Below are 22,525 nucleotides of genomic sequence, written 5' to 3'. Positions count from 1 at the left end.
AGTGTGGTCTGATGGGACGGCTTTATGGCTGAGAGGGACTAATGAGGTGCTTGATGGGATCTTTCCTAAGAGGGACTTGGAAGCTGATGCAACACATATTTTCATTTCATTTCATTAAAACCTTGAGTCAATATTGCCTCCATGCTCACAGTTGCTTTAACGCTCACATGAGACAAAAAAAGCCAAAATGGTTTGTTTGAAAAAGAACAAAAAACAATAGGACATTTTGTGAAAGTGCACGCATCACAGCGTTATCTGACAAATATTGTTTTATCCACATTTTCACAAGGATCAGGCTATGAGGGTACCGCGGATTGTTTATCGGGGCTTTGAACAGTCAAATGGCTTCTACTTAATGTAAGAGGACTCCAGAGACTGGAAAGTGGGTGACAAAAGCAAGTCCCGGAAGACAATAAAATTATTTTCACTCAAGACAGACAGTGTGGCTTGAAAATGGCAGCTCTTCAACCAAGGCCAGAAGCCAAGATTGAGAGACTTTGTGTCGAGTAGTTATTATGAAAATTTGTTGAATCAGGGAAAATTCTAACTGGCTTGCTCACAGACACATTTGTGGGTATAAGCACTCAACTAGTTGTATATAAACAATCACCTGTCCCCTTTTTTTCATGCCCAACACAAATCTGGCCCAGTACAGGTCTAATTGTGTGCATGGGTGGCGTTTTCTCTCTCTTGGTATTTTCACAGACCAGTGTTACACAATGTTTGACTCCTAAACCTCATTTATATTTTTGTTTTTAATGGATAAAAGGTATTTGATTACCAAACCAATAAATTACTGAACAGCCAGCGAGAATATATAATGTTATAGTGCTCTTTTTTAGACTTTGTTTGCAGGTTAGCTACACTTCTACGTAGATACAAATTGTGGCCATGGGGGAAAAAAATGTTAGAAATTCAAGAAAATAAGTCGAAAATGGTGAAGACTTAAGCACGTTTCACATCCAAAAGGAAACTGCAAATAAGTACTGTACGTACACAATGATCACAACTTCTCTGCAAACCACAGAGAGCCATCAGTGCTAATAGTCACATAAACACTATCAGATTTACACCCATTGCTGTAAATACGTTGATGCCATGGCAGTGCTTTCGCCGGCCACTCTAAATACTTTACTACGTATTGTAAATGTCAGACTTGAAGAGAAGGCAATGTATTTCCTGCTTACTTTTCACTTACCTCTCTTGTAACAATTTCCCTGAAACATTTGCTTTTTTATTTAACTGCTCATTAAAAGGATGAAAGCACCATTAAGGACAATACAGATGGAAAACTACAAAACGTCCTTGAACACTGCACTCTTGTATGTTTGGAAACACACAAACACACTTAAGCCTATAGTGTCAATTCAAGGCTGTCACAAATGTCTTACAATAATGTGCAGGACAGAATTCAGGATTTTCTCAACTGCACCTGGACCTGTCAAGCAACTGTTTGTAATAATATGCATCTGTATTATTTTTCTTTTGCACTATGGAATTAATCAACACCAGCACCCATGCATTTCAGTACCATAACTAAATATATTGTCAAATACCCTGAACATTAAAATGTGTACTGACACAACATGAAAGTTGCCCATGTTGGTGCAGCATTATTACTGAGCAATATTATCCAAACTTAAACATCTTTGGGGTTTTTTTAATAATAGTTTAAAGTAAAAAAAAAAAAGCAAGCTATTTTTCAATGCATTCATACCACTTTTCTTCTGGGTGTATGTGCTCTTGTATGTGTGTGGGGCTTTGCAGCAAAGCAGCAGATCGTTGCAATGTGCAGTCTACGGGGACAGTGAAATATAGCCACAATTAGCCCTGGACACAGTTCAATGATGATAGAGAGGCTCGGCACCCCTTAGACCATGATTAAAAGGCCCGCCCAGCCCACCGCTGATAGAGACAACCGATCTCACATTATTAGCACATGTTGGCCACCGACTATCACAGCAGTACTTCATCCACTTGTGATTTGTGATGGCTTCTGTTCATCGATCACTCATCAGTCTTAGCTGGAAAATGTATCCTGGGCTCTTTTGTATGCTGCCAGGTAGTTGTCATATGCTATTCTTATTTTTAAAATAAACAAAAAAGTGCTGTGAAGCGATTAAAATATTTAATCGTGGTTAATCATATTCTTTTGTTGTTAACTCTTGGATTAATCGCGTTAATAATGTGTTGAACTGACACCACTAAAATAACATGATTTTACTTAAACCACTAAAAAGTCAATTATTTCACCACTTAACTCTTGTTTGACAAGATGCACGTACATGAAGTATTTGTTTTACTCCTCAGTCCACAAAATAGCAAAAAACAGCAAAAACCTCCCGACATTCTATTTTGCAAACAAGAGCCATTACAAGCCAGCCAATGTGGTTGTGTTTTGTTCACCCAAATAAGTGTTCGTTTGTTTTAAGGTCAGGACTATTGGCATGCTACTCCAATTTTTTTAATTCATTTTTATGTCTTTTTTTTTTTTCTTCTCTCAGGGTCAAGCATTGGAATCTTGGAGACTCTCAATATCTGTCAGCATTGAGATTGTGTTCAATGATGAGAAGCACTCAGGTATTGTTTCAAAGAATAGATTGTTACCGAAGGAACCTACCAAAAGCAAACGTTATGTCGTGTTTATATATATTCTGTACGTTTTGTTACCTTCAAAGACAATAATTTCCCAAAGACAGCAGTACTGTGTGCAACTTAACTGCAGTACTAGTCCACAGCAATGCCACAAGAGAAGAATTCGTGTCGAAATAAAATCCAAATAAGATTTTGTTTACAATATGCTCATGAGTCATATTCTTATTGTCATCCCTGTAAACTTAATCCAGTGAGCACATTTACAACGATGTGGAAGGAAAATCACTCGGAGAGGTTGATAGATGGAGGGGTGGTAATGAAATGGAGACATCAACGAGCATGAAGAAAAGAGAGGGAGGGGAATCCAGTATGGAAACATCCCAAAAGAGAGCGAGAACAAGACAGAACATGAAGAGCGAGTGAGAGGGAATAAGAAGAATAGCCTTTCGCCTGTGTTCCATCAAGGGAGAAATTACACATTTACTAAGGTTTTTTCTTAAGACGACGGCCCTCATAGATCAAACCGCTTGGATGTACCAGCCAATTTTCAACATGAAATACAGACACCAGAAATCTATTACACCTGTGTTCTCTCGCTACAGCTCTCTGTCGCTCGTCCCCGCAGAGGTTGATCCCTCTATATCATTGTTGCCTCTCCCTCCCCTTTGACACCCCCCCCCCCCCCCTCTAAGGACGTGTATCGAACTCGGACATGTGCATTATGTTATCCACCTGTATGTCTGCCTGACAAATGGGGAAACTCCATCATATTCCATAATTATATGACCTTTTCCTTGTGTTATATTTCTCTTTTTAGTGTCCCGATATTGAAAAGAATTGGAAATTGAAGTGCTTTGTAGATAGTCTAGGAATTTAGTTTTGTTGATAAATACGAACAAAATATACCTACATTACACACGTGATTAATTGAAATGAACATGTTTTGGGTCTGGGTTAGAAATTTAGCAGCAGGCCAACTTCAACAGCTTCAACTACTTCTCCCCTCGCCTTCCAGCAAGCACCTCTTAATGCATCCAGAGAAATTGAGGTTAAGAGGGGATATTCAGGGGGTTATCTGGCGTCATGGAGCTCAGCGTGGGGAGATTGATGGTTTTAAGAGGCCGTGGTCAAATTCATATGGTAATTCTTCCCTATTGTCCCCGCGGAAACCGAGGCTTTCTTTAATCTGAGAGGGAGGGGAAGGTTTCCTCTCCCTCTGTTGCAACGGAGCTCTGTGTCACTTCATCATCTAAGGATACTCACGACGGTTGGTCACTGATGTCTGGATGGATATATCATGTTTGCTATTTCTGTACATTAAATAAAGGCAGTGAGAGTATTGGGGCATTGCAAAGAATCCCTAACCCTTACCCTAAACCCCAAAAAAGATAACTTCAACCAGTTTATTATGTACGGATTTATTTTTTCTACACTCCCATAACAAGATAGCCACCTTGTGTCATTGAAAGCATATTACTTAATCGGATATTATTTTCAAATCCATGTACTGAAATATTTCAAATTTATTTCGAGAAGTAAACGTGACAGAATTTTTACTGTTTTTATTGTTACTGTCAATAAACAACAGCTCTACATTTGAGTATAAAATCTGAAGATACTGTGATATACATTGGTTCAATGAAACCAACTTTGGTTATTATTTGAAATAGCATTTTTTCATATATTGTCTGGCCCTCTGATAGCACTGCCAAAAATATCTTCATTCATCTAGGTCCTTTACCTAGATGGAGTGGATGAAAAACAAAGGAAAGTTTCTCCAGAGGCCTCAAGCAGCATTTGAGTACAGATCCAGATAATGTGCTATAAACCTGTCTGTGGTCAATCTATATATCTACGTAGCGGCTCTATATATATTGGATGAAGATCACCCATAATAAATGTCTTATCTATATACTTAACAGATCTATATATCCAGTACATGGCTGATCAATAGTCATGAATCTACTCCATAGACACAGAACACGATGTCTCCTTTGAGAGTCAGCCATAATGGAACAGAACACACACTAGACTGGATGGAGGAATTGCAAAGATTGATATGTCTGTTTTGTTTCTACGCTGAATGGGATTCATGTTTGTGTAAAATATTTAACTTTGGCCTTAAATTTGTCCTTATGGGTAAACCATCCATCCATATCTAGGGGAAAGCTCAATATTGACTGATAAAGGGCAGAGTAAAAGCAAAAAAAGAAAAACAATTGTGTGTGTATGTGTGTGTATGTGTGTGTTTATATATATATATATATATATATATATATATATATATATATATATATATATATATATAGTTTATATATATAAAAACTATGGTAATAGTTTTACACTGATAAAGTGTGTGTATATATATATATATATATATATATATATATATATATATATATATATATATATATATATATACTGCTCTGATCAGTATCTTTTTGGCCAAACATTGACTTTCTGAAGCCCAATGCTGGTCTATGCACTTTTCCTCGTGTCACCCCACCACTTAAACACACACACACACACACACACACACTCATCAAAGCCTCCTCTCCTGAATCAATACCCTTATTAATCACCCAAAATATATGTGTGACAAACCAATTATTAATCAGCACCATCACCTCCAATACAGTGATAATGAATGTAGTGGCAATGCTGTAGACTCTATCTGTTCATTAACTGCTGATGGCTGCTGTAATGGCTGCTCGATGTCACCAAGATATTTTAGTGGTATTAATGAGGCAGCAATGGTGAGCACACATCATAGCCAGAAAGTTAGGTATGCATTTTCTCTCCCCATCCTCTCTGCATCCTCCACTCTCCATCATGCTCAACCTTTTCTCCCCCTTGATCATATCGATATCTTTGCTCCTCACTCCAATAAGCATCTAATCAACAGCATGAGATCAGATAGCAGTAGAATGATGGATCAAGGAATCATTTACTGGGAGCGGGCCTGCTTTGCTAAATCGTAGGTTGGAATCTTCTGGGTGACAGGTGGCAAAATGATGAGCTCGGCGTTTCATGCCACAGCTTTCACTAGATAAGAACCAGATCAACTTTAAGATTAGAATTCATCTCATTTTTTTTAGATTCATCAACTTGGAGATCATAACCTCAGCCCTGGTTCAGAACTACAGAGAATTAACCAGTGCAAGTTATTGTTACTGTTACTTGTTAATAAATGTGGTTAGTAACATACAACAAACAACATTTCATTTCCTAATAAATCGAATGTGAAGGTTTTTCTATGGTGTGCCCATCCATCTATTATCTGGAGAATCATGCGAGGCAGGTCCAGCAAATCCAGGTCCATGTGGGTCAACATTTCGTGAGTATTTTTGTCCTATGTTGTCTGATGCCAGTTTCACTCTACTTACTCAATAGTCTCCCCATTTGCATACAAATGAACATCCAAACGAGCTCAATGACATAATTGACTCGAAATTAGAAATGTTCTTGTGCTGGTCACTTTGCACTGGGCAGACCAAGTGCATGAAAGTATCTGACACATACACACACACACGCACACATGCAGTAAAGGAAAGAAAAATGGCGGCTAGTTTGCATATTAATGGGAGTCATTAGCTGTCACTTGGCAATCGCTGACAAGGGGACTTATTTATGCCCTGGCCCTTGATGTTCCACTGAGAGAAAATGTCCACTTCAGCAGCTAGCGCTAATTGTTTCTGAGCATGTTGTCCACTTGATCATTATCATCATCATCATGGGAAATTAAGCTTGCCTTTAAAAAAAGTGAGTTGGCTGACGTTTGGCGTGGCCTATTATGATAACTGTGTTAGCTTTTAACTTCAGGTGTTCTACAAGCGCAATTAAATTGGAGCCATTATGGGCCGTGTACATGTCTTAGTCTTACTGGGATTATTTACTTTCACATCATTCCTACTAATGCTTAGTCAGTATGTTTTTCCTGGATAAGACCATAAAATCATTGTTAAAAAATAAAAAAATAAAAATAAATGAAATAAAATAAAATAATAATAATGATGATAATAATAGAAAGAAAAGACAGTTTTGAAACAGTTAATACAATGTATAAAGGCCCAAAACACCGTCGACAAGTAAAGACAACATGTCTTAATCTTACTGGGATTATTTACTTTCACATCATTCCTACTAATGCGTAGTCCCTATGCTTTTAATAAAATATATAATATAAATATATAATATGATAATTATATAATATGAAATATGAAATAATAATAATAAAATAAATAAAAATAAAATTATAATAATAATAGAAAGAAAAGACAGTTTTGAAACAGTTAATACAATGTATAACAATCCAGAAAATATAAGAAAAGGGTACACAAAGGCCCAAGACACAGTCGACAAGTAAAACCAAAAACACAGGCCAATGCAGCGATTATAGTTAACCTTTGTAATGTGTGTACAGTAAATTAAGCAACTTATTGCTCTGGCGACAAAGGTGTATTGGACTCTGATTTGTCCTATTTAAGGGGACTGCCTCAGGCAAGGACCTCAAAGCAATGGAGAAGATGAAGTCCCCCACAGTCCAGTATGGTTTTTACCTGTTTTACATAATAGCCATCAAAGGTATCCATGGGGCACCAATGAGTTTGCCAGTCACCTTCACAACGTAAGCCACGGGTCTCTTCTGATACCCAACTCCTGCCATTCCCTTCATGAAACCCTTTGTTTTTTAAGACAACTATGAATTTCCTCATTATCCCTGTTCCTGTCCCAAGTGTCAAGTGACTCACACTGCCCATGACATGGCGAGTGCTGATACTGCCCAATTCCTTTTCTTTAGAAGCCCAAGATCCTACCACAGCACTGACTGAGCACCAAAAAAATGCATCTATCCTTGTCCATGAATAATTATCACTATGGCTGTGTCTTGTCTTTACTACAAAGTTCTTTCTCAACCTCTCCCCCTTGGTATGCCACACACAGCAAGCTGGAGACATGTGACAACAAAGTGGTGGCGGACAAGGTGGTATTAATGCACGTACACACACACACACACACACACACACACACAGTTGTATGCAGTAGTTATGGTCTCGACAAGTTGAGTACCTCCATATTGTAAACAGGAGGGGTGTTGACCGCCTCCCCGTGCTTGTTACCATCATCTCCTTCATTCAGCAGACATGGTACTGTCAACATCTTGCTGTGAGGTAGCACAATCAACATTAACCATGTCTCGCACGCACACACACACACACACACAAAGACACACTTGCAAATGCTCCAACCATGGACACAAGTAGGAAACTTACAGTTACTGAAGTACAGTAAGCTATTTGTTTACCAGTGGTGCAGCATATTTGCACAGAAGTGTGCTCATACCATCCATGGGAATAGGTTGTACATTAATAAGCATGGTTAAAGGAATACCTCTGACAGTATTACACAATTCAGTTTTTTTGTAGCGACAGATTGTAGTCAGTAAGAAGTTTGTTATTGTTTACTGATGTTTTATTTAGGACTACCGTATTTTTCGGACTATAAGGCGCACCGGACTATAAGACGCAAAAAAAAATACTTTATAATCACAAAATAATGATCCATAGACTTTTTGATTCATGATTTATAGTCTTTAGCGGGCCACTTGTGATTGAGTTCATGACACAATGCTTCGGGCCAGTTTAAATTTAGGAATTTGGTCCATATGTAAGGCGCACCGGACAATAAGGCGCACTATCGGCTTTTGAGAAAATTTTGGGTTTTTTATGTGCGCCTTATAGTCCGGAAAATATGGTACATCTGAGTTGTTGAATAGAATAAAATTATTTGTACAGATTTTAATTTTATATACCGATATATCTATACTATATTATTTCTCAAGTGGCTGATGGGGTGTATCTGTGCTTTTTTTTTTTAAAAACTCCAAGGATGAAATATCCTCACACAGCCAACGTGCACATGGTTATGTGTGTCAGCATGTGCGGTCACTGGGCCATAAAAAGGGAGCACGGCACCCATGTCAGATATGTTGCCCTTTCAGCTAACGGCTCTGGAGGCCACAAGGGCTAACTGCCGTCAGTACCCCTAGCGCTGCCACACACCCATGCAGGAGATACACACACTCGGTCATGCACTCCACACAGCTGTGGTCGCGATGTGTATTTCTTGCCGGCTAGCGGCGACGTTCCCACCACAACTGCTAGTGCGTTTGACCTTTCCTGTCCAGAGCTAATCTGATTTTGTCCCTCTTTATGAAATCAGACGCTAAAGGTCAGCTGGCTGTTTAACATGTAGTGGAGGCCCAGAGCTAAGGAATTTGCTTCAGTAGTAAATTACCTTTATTATGTTTGGGGTGGTGTGATTCTATACCTTCCCGAAGGCCACAGTACAAGTACAATAGAAAAAGAATGATATGATGATATATAGTCACTTAACGTCCAACCTCTCATCACTTGATGACCTCCTGCCATTCCATTGTGCTAAAGGTAACTTCTAGTTAGCATTTGTCTTCATTTGACTTGCTAATTTTGTTGAGAAAATAAGTAAGAATTGATCTGTGCCTGTTAATGTTTTGTTGCAAATGAGTAATCTAGAGAAAAAGTTCAATCTTTTAAAGAGATCAAATTAATTAACCATCTTTTTAAAAAGGATTGTTTTGACTTGTGAGAAATTGGATTCATAGCAATTGATCACTTTTTAACTCCAAAACAGTATGGTTCAGCCACAGACACTCAAATGCTTCATATCCAGTCAAATAAAATTCCTCCAACCACGTAAATGGAGGTGACGCGTTGAAAAGTTAACACGAGCCGAAAAAGCAGAATGACGTTTATGGGAAATGTGTCAGGTTAAAGCGAAATCACCCTTTGCGAAGAGCATCAGGGCCAGATCAGGGTGATGAAGATGAAGACCCAGACAGACAGGATGTCTTAAGATGAAGCAAACACATCAGCCTAGATACTGGACGCTGTCTATTTGGAGGACTGATCGCTTTGGCCGCCGTCCTTTTGAAGAATGTTTCTGTCATGCAGGAAGCCTGGTTGCCATGTAACCTTTTGATCCATCACGAAAGCTACTTCCTGATCCCTCACCCCTTCATAGCGAGTGATCATCACTCACATGGCATGCTCCCGGCATCACAGTGGATGTGTGTGAGCGTGTGGTGTTGAATGATTGCTTATGTCACTAAAGACATAAAAGCAGCTGTGTACATGTTAACATCCATCAAGCTCCTTGAAATGGATGACCATCCAAATTATGGTCACACAACAACCAGAAAACCTTCTTGAGGTGTTCTGCACTGTATAGAATGGGAAATTATCAAAGAGAATAAATTCCTCCAAAAAGAGTTTGCTCGCACATAACAGACCGGTCCATAACATAACGTCATTTTTATTGACAAGTAACCATGCTAATGAGTGAGTCTTGACTGCATGATACACACTAACAACTAAATGGAAAGTATTATTATGGCGGATGTTAGAAAATCTTAATGTGCGGGATAATTTGGGTCTACATTCAATATAGTACAATAAAATAGCCATTAGCTTATTTCAAACATGGAACTATAATATTCCAATTTACATTATAAAAAGTTAATTAAATCATTAAACACTCTATACTTGTTAGACTTCAACTCTGTTATTTGTACAAAGTCCACCACTTAAGCCTGCAACATAAATACAACTCTTTGGCAGGGTTTACAGTAAAAAAAAAAAAAAAAACACTTGAGCGTGGGCATCTCTTAATCAAAAATGATCTTGAGTAGCTTTGGTAATTATACCATGCTTTAAAATATTTATAAGGGCAGAAAGCTGTTTTCGAGAACATCGGCTTTGTCCAAAACAATACCAGTTGCAAACTGCTGAGTGTTTTCTGAATTGTTATTCCACACACTCATACACTTACTCTGTGGCTCTTTTGCTTTGCATCTTTTTTTTTTTTTTTTGCACCTTGCTATTTGCATTTCTCCTCTGCTTTTTGTGCAAGAGGGAAGGGGGAGGGAAGGGACTATGATTTAAGATAATGAGAGGAGTAAAACATCATTAGCGCAAATTAACTTTTGTCAGCTGAGGTGATCAGGGGGGTGGGGGTGCCACTGCCACTGGCGGCAGCTCAGATAATGGCAATTTATACATTCACTTCTGCTACCATGTGTATGCATGCGTTTGTGTCCAGTGAGTGTCACCAAGGACTCAAAGACACCAACCCTTTAAGTGCCTAGATTTATCTTTTTTGATTTTTTTTTTACTTTTCAATGCAGTTTAGGTTTAGAATTCAAAGTGTTATTGCATTAATTCCCATTGGCCAATGTGCAGAATTGTTGACTGCATCTTTTAGTCTTGTGTCTCTGGCAGTACAAGGAGATGTGGTCATGTATAATGCATATAGTTTGTGTTCCATTCAGCATGACACAATGGCCTTCAGTCTATTAATTAGTAACAAATGGTCATTGGGAACAAGACAGGCCGAACATAGGTCGACCCTCTGCCAGGTCTGGCATGATAGGGACACCGGATGGATCATGTGACGTCTCAAGCCGAGCTGATTATTTTTAGAATTGTAACTTTGGGGAAAAAAAATCAGAAAAATAGAATTGTGATTTTGACTCGCTGGGGTCTGTGCATAAAATGAGATTGGCAAACGCAAAGGTGAAGTGCAAGATCTCCCCTTGCGGGTGATGGAGTTGGTCGTGGGTACTTGGAGATCGACCTCCTTGTACCAAATTGTGCGTCCGTGTGTGATGCAGGTCCTTTCCATGACCACACTAAAGATCACACAAAAATGAGCAGCTGCATTTCCAATGCTTAGTATCGCTTGTGTCACTTTTGCTTCTAATGATGATATATGATATAATATACAGTAAATGTTGCCACCCGTTGGATGAAATCAGCTTGTAAATGTGACAGATGGATCTTGGTCATGTTTACTTTATGTAAAACTGGATTATTTTAAAGTTTAAATGTACATACATACATATATATATATATATATATATATATATATATATATATATATATATATATATATATATATATATATATATATATATATATATATATATATATAATAAAAATACGGATACGTTATAAAATAATTTATGATGATAAATGAATTAAAAATGTTTTTAAATAATTTGATAGTTATGTCATTATGGACAGTATATGCTTCCCATTCATTCTTCAAATGAAAATTCTGACTTCCTCATGCATGCTTCCCTGGTTCCGGTGGTGGGAGCAGGATTAAACTGCAGGTCCGTGTAGGTCCATTAGCTTGAGTGAAGCAGCTGCGGTGCATGATTCTGTTTCGACCTCAAGGTTTATTCCCCCCTAGTTTTCCCTTTGTTGCATTAGTTCACAGCGGAGGCACCAGCTGGCGCAGTCACTAGTGTTTCAGATGATAACATTAGAGTCGGTGCAAAATGTCAATATTGTGATTAGTTTGCATGCTGCATGAGTGATCGTCACAGATATTGTATAGCCGGGGACGGCGTACAAAACAAAACTTGCTCCTGATCTCACAATATAAAAATTGCTTAACCATTTGGATTGGATAAACTGATGTGATGTCAAGGAGAAACAAGTAACTTCAATTAAAAAAAAATGTGATTCTAATAACAGCTGTGTTTCAGGGCCCTCTGTTAAAAATATGAGACAATTAACCAGTAGGAATAAATTATTTGTAATTATCACCACATGACCGAAAGCACAGCGAGAACAAGAGGGAGGATGAGCTTGTATGTTAATCAAGGCATGATGAATTGCCCATGTTCATACAAACACGGCTTCTTCATGAGTCCCCTGCGCACCCCTCTTTCTCTCACACACACAATAAACAGCAAATAAAGAGTGGGCGGAGAGTAGAGAATTAATTCTATGAAGTGTGCTGGCGAAGGTGGAATTAACAAACTGGCCAAAAGTCAAGATTCATGCAGGGATGCCAATGTTTGTGCGCAACTGTGCAAGTTTGTATACTCGTGTGTTTGTGTGTGAGAATGTAAGTAGTGTACAGTTGTCAAACCAGTGGCAGTAGCAATGACATAACTTAATCTGTTTAGTTAACGGCCAGGGGTCTTTAGCTAACGGATTATCAAGCAGATTTGAGTAATAGACTCCTCATTTAGCTTTAATGCGTTTTGCATAGAGAGCAACCTCCCCTCATCACTCTTGAAGATGAATCGGCCGCCCAGCTACAAGATAAGGGGAAAAAAAAAAAAAACTTCTAAAGATATTAGTCAGCCGGCAACTGCATAAATCATAACATTTTTTTCTTAATGAAGCCAAAGTAACATTAGCCTCTTTAGAGGAGCAACACAAATACATTCTTTGAAGTCTTTGCTGCCTGACGAGAGGTGTTTGTTTTCTTTCAACATATTTTTGTTTGGCAAAGACTTAAAAAAAAAAAAAAGATGCATGTAACATACGTTCAAACATTCACCTACAAGCAAATAGACAAAGAAGCACTAGCGGCATACACAAGTCTGTCTGTGTGACATGCACATTTTGTTTGCTGCTTTTAATTTGACAGTGTTCGGCATGTAGCCTAAAAAAAAAAAAACACACACACACACCCACGGACATTTACTCAAGACACACACACACACACCTCTAATTTGACAGCGCTCTAACAAGAGCCCGCTGCTTGTCAAATGTTCTCTAGTGGCAGCAGGGATCCGCACAGCCGAGGGGGTTCTGTTCAAGGACATCTGTGAAGGAACACACACACGTGCGCACGCTGGCTTTGAATAGGCTGCGAGAGGCACACATGCTGAGGGGCTGCTACACTGCTGCTCCTCATACTCTCCATCTTCCTCTCTCTCTCTCTCTCTCCTTGCTTTTTGGCTCTCTCTTTATCTTACATTCCATCGCCTCGCTTCCCTCTTTTGGTCTTAAGTAGAGGGCTGAGGGGATGAGATAGCCCAGGGTAGATTGTAAGGACACCTCCCTGCCTGCCCCAAAAACTGATTCCCTTCTCAGACTCCTACACATCAATTTCCTCTTCATTCTTCAATCCAAAACACCAGGAGACCTTTTAAAGTTACTCAAAGGCACCAAGACTTTGGTCTTCTGGATTTTCGACCCACTGAAAGCTGTGCGTGCCCATGAAGCATAAGCTTCTTTTTCTGGCTTTCCATATGTCCATGCCCCCATGCTGTCTCCAAACTTGACTTCTACGGGATACTTTGCTCATTAGGGGTTGACTTGAGTTATTTCTCAACCGCTGCCCACTCTACCTAATCATAAAGTCAGTCATGTGGCGCACGCCGGTGACGAAAAGCCAGGTTCTCGAAACAGGGTGTATCACACGGACCGGTAAACCCAATGTGACACATCCGAGTGTGAGCTTGCGTGTGGAGAGAACGCTTGGAAGGAGAGATAAGCCTTTATAAAATGAATATAATGGTATATATGACAAAGTAGATTTTCTAACATTATATAGTGGGTACAAGAAGTGGACAACCCCCCCCCCCATCTCTGTAAGTAAACAACATTTTAGTAATGGCTGGGGAGAAGAAGTCAATAAAAGTTTGCAGTGTGTTTGAATTTGTTCATCTCCCCAGAAATATGAAATAATAAAAATAGATAAGTATTTCTGGAGTCAAACCTGTATTCTCAATCATTTAATTTACATAAAAGTGTAAAATTACAGATAGGACAAAATAAGCTTATATTTAGGAGTAAGTATTGATCTCAAGTATCGGTATATATTGGATGTTCCTGTGACATTGATTAGAAACCACAATGAAGAGAAAATGTGTATTTTCTTTTTTTTTTTTTGTTATCATTGGTCAAAAAGTCAAAGAAAGGCAGATTTAAAAATCAAAATGTCAATCAACAAATAACCAGACAGCAAAGTAGATCAGAGTTTTGCCATCTGATATTATTTGATATTGCGTGTGTGCAACTGTCAGATAAAATCGTGCACATCCGATCCAATGATCTAGAAGACGAGTTCACAGAGCAGCATCCAAAATGTCACCATGTGTATAAATACAAGCAAATCATATTGAGAATGACATTAAACTAAAAAGCCAGAATGACATTTTTTGAAATATCTACTAGGCTCGGTTGAATTGTCAGTCAGCTCAATTGGAACATGAACGTTTTTTTTTTTTTTCTTAAATTGTCTATCACAACCTGACGTAACATTGTAAAATGTAAATCACAGTTAAAAGTCAATGAAACTAAGGCAACGTGCGGTATATTGCCTGCGATTGTCAGAATGGGAAAAAAAAAAGAATATCGAGACTATAATGCTGAGTGCTACCACTTAATACTATTAATCTTGGTGCACCCCCACTCCACACACACACACACACACACACACACACACACACACACACACAAGTCAAATTGCTGTGCTGAAGTGGTCTGTGTCCTCTAAAAGTATGGTTCTTGACTGCAGCCATTTTCTGTAAAAGAGGAAAAGGCTAAAGAGAAAGCGCTGACCCTGCTTCGCAGCAATTTCCCCCTCATCAGCTTGTGAGACTTCATTAACTTTGTGGGGTAATTTCTTCCGTCAAGGCCTCATTTTTTACCTCGTCTTTTCATCCATCCTTCCAATCAACCATCCATCGTGAGCTCTTTTGTGCCCTCTGCATAAACCTGCTGCATAAAATCAGCTGCATAAGACATTTTGGGAACTTTTCGCATGAAACCACAAAGCAGTGCAAACATGAAAAATCTAAAGTGTGACACTGATGCTGCAGTGTCTTTACTGAAGCCTTGGGCACTCCGATGGAGCTGTTTACTTGAGAAGCTATGGAAGGATGTGGAGTATGAATCAATGCTGCCCTCCTCAGGAAATACTGTCATACTGTCTGTCTGCAGATAGGTTGATCTTGCAAATGAGTATCTATTGTCAATTGCATGAGCAGAATAGTTAAAGATTAAAATAGTAATAAATTAAATACAAATGAATGATTTGATTAAATTTGAATGTATTCTTTTTTAATTGCATGTATTGAATTTGTTTTATTATTGTTATATTAATGATAAGTTTTGGTGTTTAGACTGCAGTTAACAGGCCTGGTTCTATCATATCAGATTTTTAATGCAAATTAAATCATTGTCCGTTTTATCTTTATTTTAACTTTATTCACAAAAAAACTATATCATCACAAAATAATAATCCAGTCGTTTTGTTGTTTGCAATCACTGTGAGTGGGCGGCGCGGACGCGCAAGTGTTTATAGAGTTAATAATATATAGAAAGAGTTCTCACCAGAAATCCGTGGATTATTTTGCCTTTCCCTGTGCAGCGTCAATGGCAGCGACCGTGATTTGAGAGTCCTCATAATCCATGGCGTGCAGACATTTCAATGAGGAAATATTTGTGTACCTGATCTTGCAAACGGATACCTGTGTGCGCGTGAACTGGGAGGAGACAGGTGAGAACGCGATCGCGCCCGATCATGAGCGCGTTCCCGTTTTATGCGTTTCATTTCTGTAGCTCGCTCCGGGGTGCGCAAATCCCCACAACAATGCTTTGAGTTGGTCTAAATTTAAACATGGGCCGGATTTGGCCCGCGGGCCAGACTTTGTAAAGCAGTAAAATTCACTCAACATGTTAAAAGACCATCAAAAGTGAGAGTGCCAGAATTTATAAAGAATATACATTGCAAGCATCTGTACTGGTTTTGAATACCTGTATAGATGACCCATTGGAGGAAGCATTCAGTACAATGAAAGAATGATAGATTTTTATTTGGCTGTGTCGATATGTAAACTTCCTTCTTCTTTTCCTCTCTACAGCTCCACATGTTGACCGAAAATAGCAGGCAGCAATCATTTAGGACAAATTACTGTCAAGGCAAGTATGGTAGAGAAGTTTTATTAGCAGTCTGATTCATTGAAGGCACATTAGTTGGGAAGAAGACCTTGAAACTTGTGGAGGACACATACAATGGAAACAAAAAAAGGCTTCTCTCAAGTTGATTTCACCTTGGTTTCATCTGAGAAAATAATCATCAAATCAGCTACTCATGAGAAAAAGTGTCTTGAGAGCCAATAAATCCAAGATGGAACTTTGTGGCCAGAATTCCAAAAGATATGTTTGACGCAAGCACAACACCCCACATCACCAAAAGCATGAAGTATCATGCTTTGGGTCTGTTTTACTTCAGCTGGAACCGAGGCCTTAGAAGTTCCAAATGAACTGAACTTAATCGGAGGCACTCGAAAAGATTAAAAAAGGCAAAAAAAACAAACAAGTATAGTGGGAACTGAAAAAGATTTATCTTAGTTTTACATTTTATATTTAAAAAAAAAAAAAAAGGGGTGTGTAGATTTTTAAAAACCACGATGCATTCATTGCCAATTGAGTTTTTTTGTTTCACTCTAACCTGGAATCACATCAACAGCTTCTGGAAGAAACAAATCAAAAGCCATTTCATCTTTGACATCTGCCTTAATGTGTTCCATTTTTTAACTCCACATTTAACTTTACAACACTGGTAAGGTTTTCAACATAATGAAAATCACAACTACTACATCTCAAAGATTACATACTCCAGGCGTATGCTCCAATATCTAGAACAATTAACTCGCCCAACTACTAATACTAACCTATAAGGCATCACATATCAAACACATTAAATAAAATTTCTATTAAGTCCCATTCATCCAGTGTGAATCAACTACCTCTTTTGTGTGTATTATTATTTTTTTTAAATTGAGAAGGCATGTGTTAAAAATGATTAAAACTCGGATGACAAATTAATTCAATTGTCGTACATATCCGGTTAACCAAAACATTGCAATGTCAACTACCTGGAGAATTTTGTTACGATGTCATCTTACTGAACACCACTTTCATTTCCATGCTTCACTGATCCTGAATCCGGTGTCTCTTCCCGATGCGTGTCCCATCGGTGTCCTTCATACAGGCAATTAGGAAATTACGGCACTTGCATGTATACTGCTCCGGATATTCCCGGAAATGACTCACATGGGCGCTGGAGACGAAGTCGTAACTGTCCACTGAAACACCTTTAAGCTTGAGGGTATCTGCAAAGAGCTTGACATCTTTTGGCCGGATCACCTGATCAGCTCGAGAGTAGAGGAAGAAATGTGGCCAGACTGGTGGCCTATCTTGCACTGCATCATAATGGTTCTTGTGCACATACTTTGTCAAAGGGTACAGCACAATTCGCAATAGGAAAACAGTCACTGCAAAGATTGCCAGCAGGAGGTATTTCAAAATAGAACTTATTTTTGGCCCCAAAGTGGCTGCCAGCGCCCGCACAGCCCCGATGACATTCCCACTACCAGGGGCGCTGTCCACAACAGCCCCAATGACACACAAGGAACTAAACTGCTTGTCGTGGTGCAAAAGCTCTATAATATATCTGTACAGCATGAAGCCACCATTACTGAATATGTGAAAGAAAATGGGGCTCTGCTCCACCTCATAGTCATAGAGGATCTCCAGCAACTTGAGGGCTGTACATCGAAGTTCTCTGTATCCAAATGATTCTGAGATAAATACAGTCTTGAGAGGAGCTGTGTAACGGAGAGTGACACAACCCTGTATTGGAAGAAAACCAGAAAATAATTTAAGATAGCACCAAAACACACAAATAACCAATAATAATAACTAAAATTAACAATAAAACCTTTAACCTGTTCATTGTAGATGGAGCTGTATTTGGTGAGGTGTTTGTCTTTGCAGCCTGCCCATCCCAACAATATTACAACAGGCTCTTTTGTTCCGTGCCAGTGAGCCTCTGGAAAAAGGAAAAATGATGCGCACTTAATGTTATCACGATACTTGTCAAAACTAAGCAAATGTAAACCTAACTTGGCACGCAGATACGACACTGACATTTACGCCGATTCGTAAAAAGTTAGCACATAAGCTAGGCTAACTAGTAATACAGCACAGGTGTCGGGTACAATGAACGATGCTCACCGATAGTCGCTTCATCTGGAAACACAATATTGTAGTCGATTCCATCATTTTCCATTTCAGTTCTTAGGAGTCAAAGTTTGCTTTATGTGACTGGAAGATTGATAACAGTAAGCGAAGATGATTAAGCCATTAGGGTACCATAATATATACAGTGCAATACAGTTTATCGGTGGACTGTCACCTCAACTAACGGCAAAGTGCATTGGCGAACGCTACTATGCCGGAAGTTGTTTCTTCATTGTGGCCTCTTAAACATCATCCTGCGTAAATGATACAATGCTGCCCTCTCGTGTACAGGAGTTGTGTGCTTTGTTTAATAATAATGCAGGGAATGAATGCACCAGATCTTAAAATGATTCCACTCCATTCAAAAAAATCATAGAATTATACATTACTGGACCATGTAGAAAAACAAAAGAAAATTATGAATTAGAAATAAATAAAAAGCTTTGGGACACTAAATCTAATGTTAAAAAGATGATGACATGCATGGCAGAAGGGTAGGAGAAAATTGCTACCAGGTTTTGGTCAGGTCTAAGGTTAGGTGCAAATTTAAGTTGGATGAAAAAGGCAATGAAACGTTGCAAAGTGTCAGGAAGACTTTGCTTATTGTTGATGTACCTATGTATGAACAATAAATAGAAATAGAAGTTCTTGATCTCAGGAAAAGGTGAGAAAATAGAGTGGAAAAGTTTTGAAAATGAGGATTCTTACCTTTATTTACATAGCATTTTCAATTCAAAACAGGCTCAGCTGCACTTGACAGAACATAATATAAAACAAATAAGTCCTTTTTTTTCAGCGGTTTCTCTATTTTAAAAAAAATTCAATTAAAACATGAGCGTGGCGGCTAGGCGACCACCTCACAGTTAGGATGGTATGGGTTCGATTCCACCTCCGGCCCTCCCTGTGAGGAGTTTGCATGTTCTCCCTGGGCCCGCGTGGGTTTTCTCCGGGCACTCCGGTTTCCTCCCACATCCCCAAAACATGCTTAGTAGGCTAATTGTCCCTAGGAGTGAGTGCGAATGGTTGTTCGTCTCTGTGTGCCCTGCCATTGGCTGGCAACCAGTTCAGGGTGTCCCCCGCCTACTGCCCGATCACTGCTGGGATAGGATCCAGCATGCCCGCGACCCGCGTGGGGACAAGCTAAACTAAAAAAAAAAAAAAAAATCACAAATTTTAGCTTTTTTATTTCCAAAGTCACCTGGTAAGTATTTTATCCTCCATCCTCTATTTCTTTTTTCCCCAAACCATTTCCATCTTCTGCATGTGGGCCTTGGATGACTTGGAGAAGGTGCTCTTGACTATGTTGAGCGGCGTTGACTTGCCACTGAGGTAGACCTTATTGAAGGAGGTTGGAGGCCATATCTGCTCCTCTCCATTAGCATTCACTTCTTCCTTTTTCACCAGTGTGCACGAGTAGGCAAATATGTATCCCGTCATGAAGGCATCGAACCCGGCTCGGTGGGTGCCCGACTCTGCCTTGTTTTCACTTTTTCCAGTCATTTCAGTGTTTGTGGACTCTGTGTTGTGCTCACCTAATTCATTCCCATCACTATTTGTTTTCACATTTTCGCCTTCATGTGTATTACTGTCCATCAAATTTGTAATTTCCAGAAACCCTGCTGTCACCTCTTGATGACCCTCCTCTGGATTCAATTCCAAATGGGGCATTTTGTTTTGGGGAGCATCGTCCAAATTGGAGGCGTCTTCCTCTACCTCTTCTTTCTTTTTCTTCTTTTGACGTTTCCTCTTTTTCCTCTTGTCATCCTTTGATTTATCATCTTGGAGAATGATAAGGTCAGTGTCGTGGGACAAAGGACACTTGGTGCCTTTTGAACACCAACCAAATGCCTGAAAAGACAAATACAGAAAATTTAGGTCGGGATAGCTGATGACGTGCAAAAATGTATTTGCTGACTACAAAAAATGGTGTACCATTTGTATTTAACTTGAGATAAGTAAAATCCAGACTGATTCCCATCCCCTTTTATTCCAAACAATAACTATGCTTCACTTGGACTAAATATGATCAAAGTTTAGGCGAAACTAACCGAGAAAGACTGGCAAATCTCAGTGTTCACCGAGTTCGGAGATCCAGCTGGACAGATTCTGTGGTCCACGTAGCGGGACATGGCACCGGCATACTGACAGAACTCCAGGTAGACATGACGACCAGTCTCAACAGAGGCCTCATTTCGACTGTTATCCAACTTACTGGAAGGAATAGCGAAAGACAACCAAGCAGTCAAATACATTACATAAATTAACTGTACATTATATCATCTTTCCTAATAGTTTCTCAGAAAGAAAATACACACCATTTCTTATAGGCGTACTCCAGGTATGAGGCACTGAAGCGAAGATCGAATTCTGTGACATATTTAGTGTCAAAGATGCCTGCCGGAAACATCTCGGAGAGGTCGGCTGTAAAGGTGGCTAAACGATCTGGTAGATGTGCATAGAAATTCTAAATAAAAAATAAAAAAAATAAATAAAAAAAAAAAGTCATTCATTTCATTCTGAAAGACCAGCCAAACACCTGACAGCTAAAGCCAACCATTAAGTTCTGAAATCTATCTGTTTAAGAAATCTCTCAATTTAGAAGACCTGAACGGACACAACCATGAATGTAAAAATCCTACCTGATAGAGAAAAGCAATATCAATGAGGCCATTGTGGAGCACCAGAGGTTTTCTTGCGCGTAGCAGCTCAGTAAATAAAGCCCGGATATGAACACCCTGGTTGTCTGATCCTCCCTTGCAAAAACAGAGAAAGAGAAGAAACCTCAAAACTACAGCCCAACATTATTTTTTTTTTAATCTGTCAAACAATATAGTAAGGATACGCTTGGCTCCCCAGCATTTAAATGAATGACAGCAAGATGATAGGTGAAAAAAAGTTATGAACTAAAATTTCACCAGGCTCAAATGGGATCATTTACCTTATCATTACCCTTGTGATAGGGGATCCCTCCTGCATACTGCTTGTTGAAGTCAAACCCGTGTTGTACGAGGAATTGGACTGATTGGGGCTCGATGATGTATTCCTCTGAACACAGTAAGGTGAGGTTATATACCTGGACCAGGTATGTGTCTGCAGCCTGGGATAAAAAGTAAGAAGGGCACATTTTAGAGCTTCAACATAATTTATGAGATCCACTCAGCTAATATTATACTAGTTTACATTTTACACGTAAGATACACAGTGATATACAAGTCTCAAATTCAGGGGAATCAGAAAAGATCTCATCTTTTGCACCTCATTGCTGAGCATCTTGTAGCAGGCAATTCCCAAGGAGAGGATGGAGCGGGAGCGTGCTGCATGACAAATCCCTTTATACCTGTCTTCTATAGACCTTAAACGCAATAGTCAAGATAAGATTAGCAAGAAGGCTTCAAAATAAACTTCGGAGGAAGTCCAGTTGAATTTAGGAAAGTCAGAATATTTTTACTCACTCTGCAAGCAATGATGTTCTATTTCCAAGGCCACTCAGCTCCTACAACAATAACTTGCAATAAGTAGGAGTCATTTGATTGCATCTTTTAATTTAATTACTACAGCATTTAATCCTATTTTCTTATTCACATACCGTATCAACAGCAACGAAGGAAGATGTTTTAATAGCCACTACCATAGCAGGCCAAAGTTCTTTGAAGTTGCTATTCTGAACATCAATAACAGGAACAACAAACGACGACGTCATTTTGACTTTCTCAAAAGTAGAAGCTGCTTATACTGATGGACAGCGAAAAGGGTCGCTAAAGAGCGTCAATTGTGCATTTATTTGAAATAGCTGAGCTGGAAAAAATAACACGACCGACTATTCGCATTCTCAGGTTCTTTCGAATGTAGGCATAATGCAATAATACCTGTTAATATAAACAAGAGTCACTAAATAAATGCCGACTAGGGGTATTAATCGGCAGGTAAACACGACTGTCCACAACGTGCTCCGTGGGTCTTTTAGTCTCATACATGTAGAGAGATTACCATAAGCCTGTTTGTCCAGCAGCGATATTTTCCAAAATATTATTTAGGATGTGAATATAATTTCT

General features: G+C 39.1%; 3 protein-coding genes across 6 annotated transcripts in view; all 3 read right to left on the bottom strand.

Annotated features, from left to right (window-relative positions):
* rnf220a (ring finger protein 220a) overlaps positions 1 to 15,930 on the bottom strand; it is a 172,420-nt gene extending 156,490 nt beyond the window's left edge. The window contains exon 1 of one of the 2 annotated variants that reach the window (XM_085930215.1): positions 15,780 to 15,930. The gene's annotated coding sequence lies outside the window, so the exon portion shown is untranslated. The remainder of the gene's footprint in view (positions 1 to 15,779) is intronic. The other variant, XM_085930216.1, reaches the window with a different exon arrangement.
* A 1,165-nt stretch (positions 15,931 to 17,095) lies between these two features.
* On the bottom strand, positions 17,096 to 18,700 carry tmem53 (transmembrane protein 53). 2 transcript variants are annotated; one of them, XM_085930557.1, is made up of 4 exons: positions 18,468 to 18,700; positions 18,179 to 18,282; positions 17,505 to 18,083; positions 17,096 to 17,432 (listed from the first exon to the last, which is right to left on the bottom strand). In XM_085930557.1, the coding sequence occupies exons 1-4, from the start codon at positions 18,520 to 18,522 to the stop codon at positions 17,382 to 17,384; spliced, it is 789 nt and encodes a 262-aa protein (XP_085786683.1). In that variant the 5' UTR covers positions 18,523 to 18,700; the 3' UTR covers positions 17,096 to 17,381. The 2 variants fall into 2 exon arrangements, with proteins under 2 accessions (XP_085786683.1, XP_085786682.1); XM_085930556.1 differs by having other exon boundaries at positions 17,096 to 18,083; positions 18,468 to 18,699.
* A 940-nt stretch (positions 18,701 to 19,640) lies between these two features.
* Positions 19,641 to 22,438, bottom strand: toe1 (target of EGR1, exonuclease). 2 transcript variants are annotated; one of them, XM_085930555.1, is made up of 9 exons: positions 22,340 to 22,419; positions 22,060 to 22,134; positions 21,926 to 21,966; positions 21,729 to 21,825; positions 21,412 to 21,570; positions 21,113 to 21,226; positions 20,789 to 20,937; positions 20,522 to 20,684; positions 19,641 to 20,321 (listed from the first exon to the last, which is right to left on the bottom strand). In XM_085930555.1, the coding sequence occupies exons 2-9, from the start codon at positions 22,102 to 22,104 to the stop codon at positions 19,698 to 19,700; spliced, it is 1,392 nt and encodes a 463-aa protein (XP_085786681.1). In that variant the 5' UTR covers positions 22,105 to 22,134; positions 22,340 to 22,419; the 3' UTR covers positions 19,641 to 19,697. The 2 variants fall into 2 exon arrangements, with proteins under 2 accessions (XP_085786681.1, XP_085786680.1); XM_085930554.1 differs by having other exon boundaries at positions 22,060 to 22,438.
* Positions 22,439 to 22,525: the final 87 nt, after the last annotated feature.

The sequence above is a fragment of the Syngnathus leptorhynchus genome, chromosome 14, assembly GCF_054491065.1.
Source record: "Syngnathus leptorhynchus isolate UIUO chromosome 14, UIUO_Slep, whole genome shotgun sequence".
Taxonomy (NCBI): domain Eukaryota; kingdom Metazoa; phylum Chordata; class Actinopteri; order Syngnathiformes; family Syngnathidae; genus Syngnathus; species Syngnathus leptorhynchus.
Note: the sequence above shows the minus strand (reverse complement) of the source record. Positions and strands in the feature narration are given on the sequence as shown.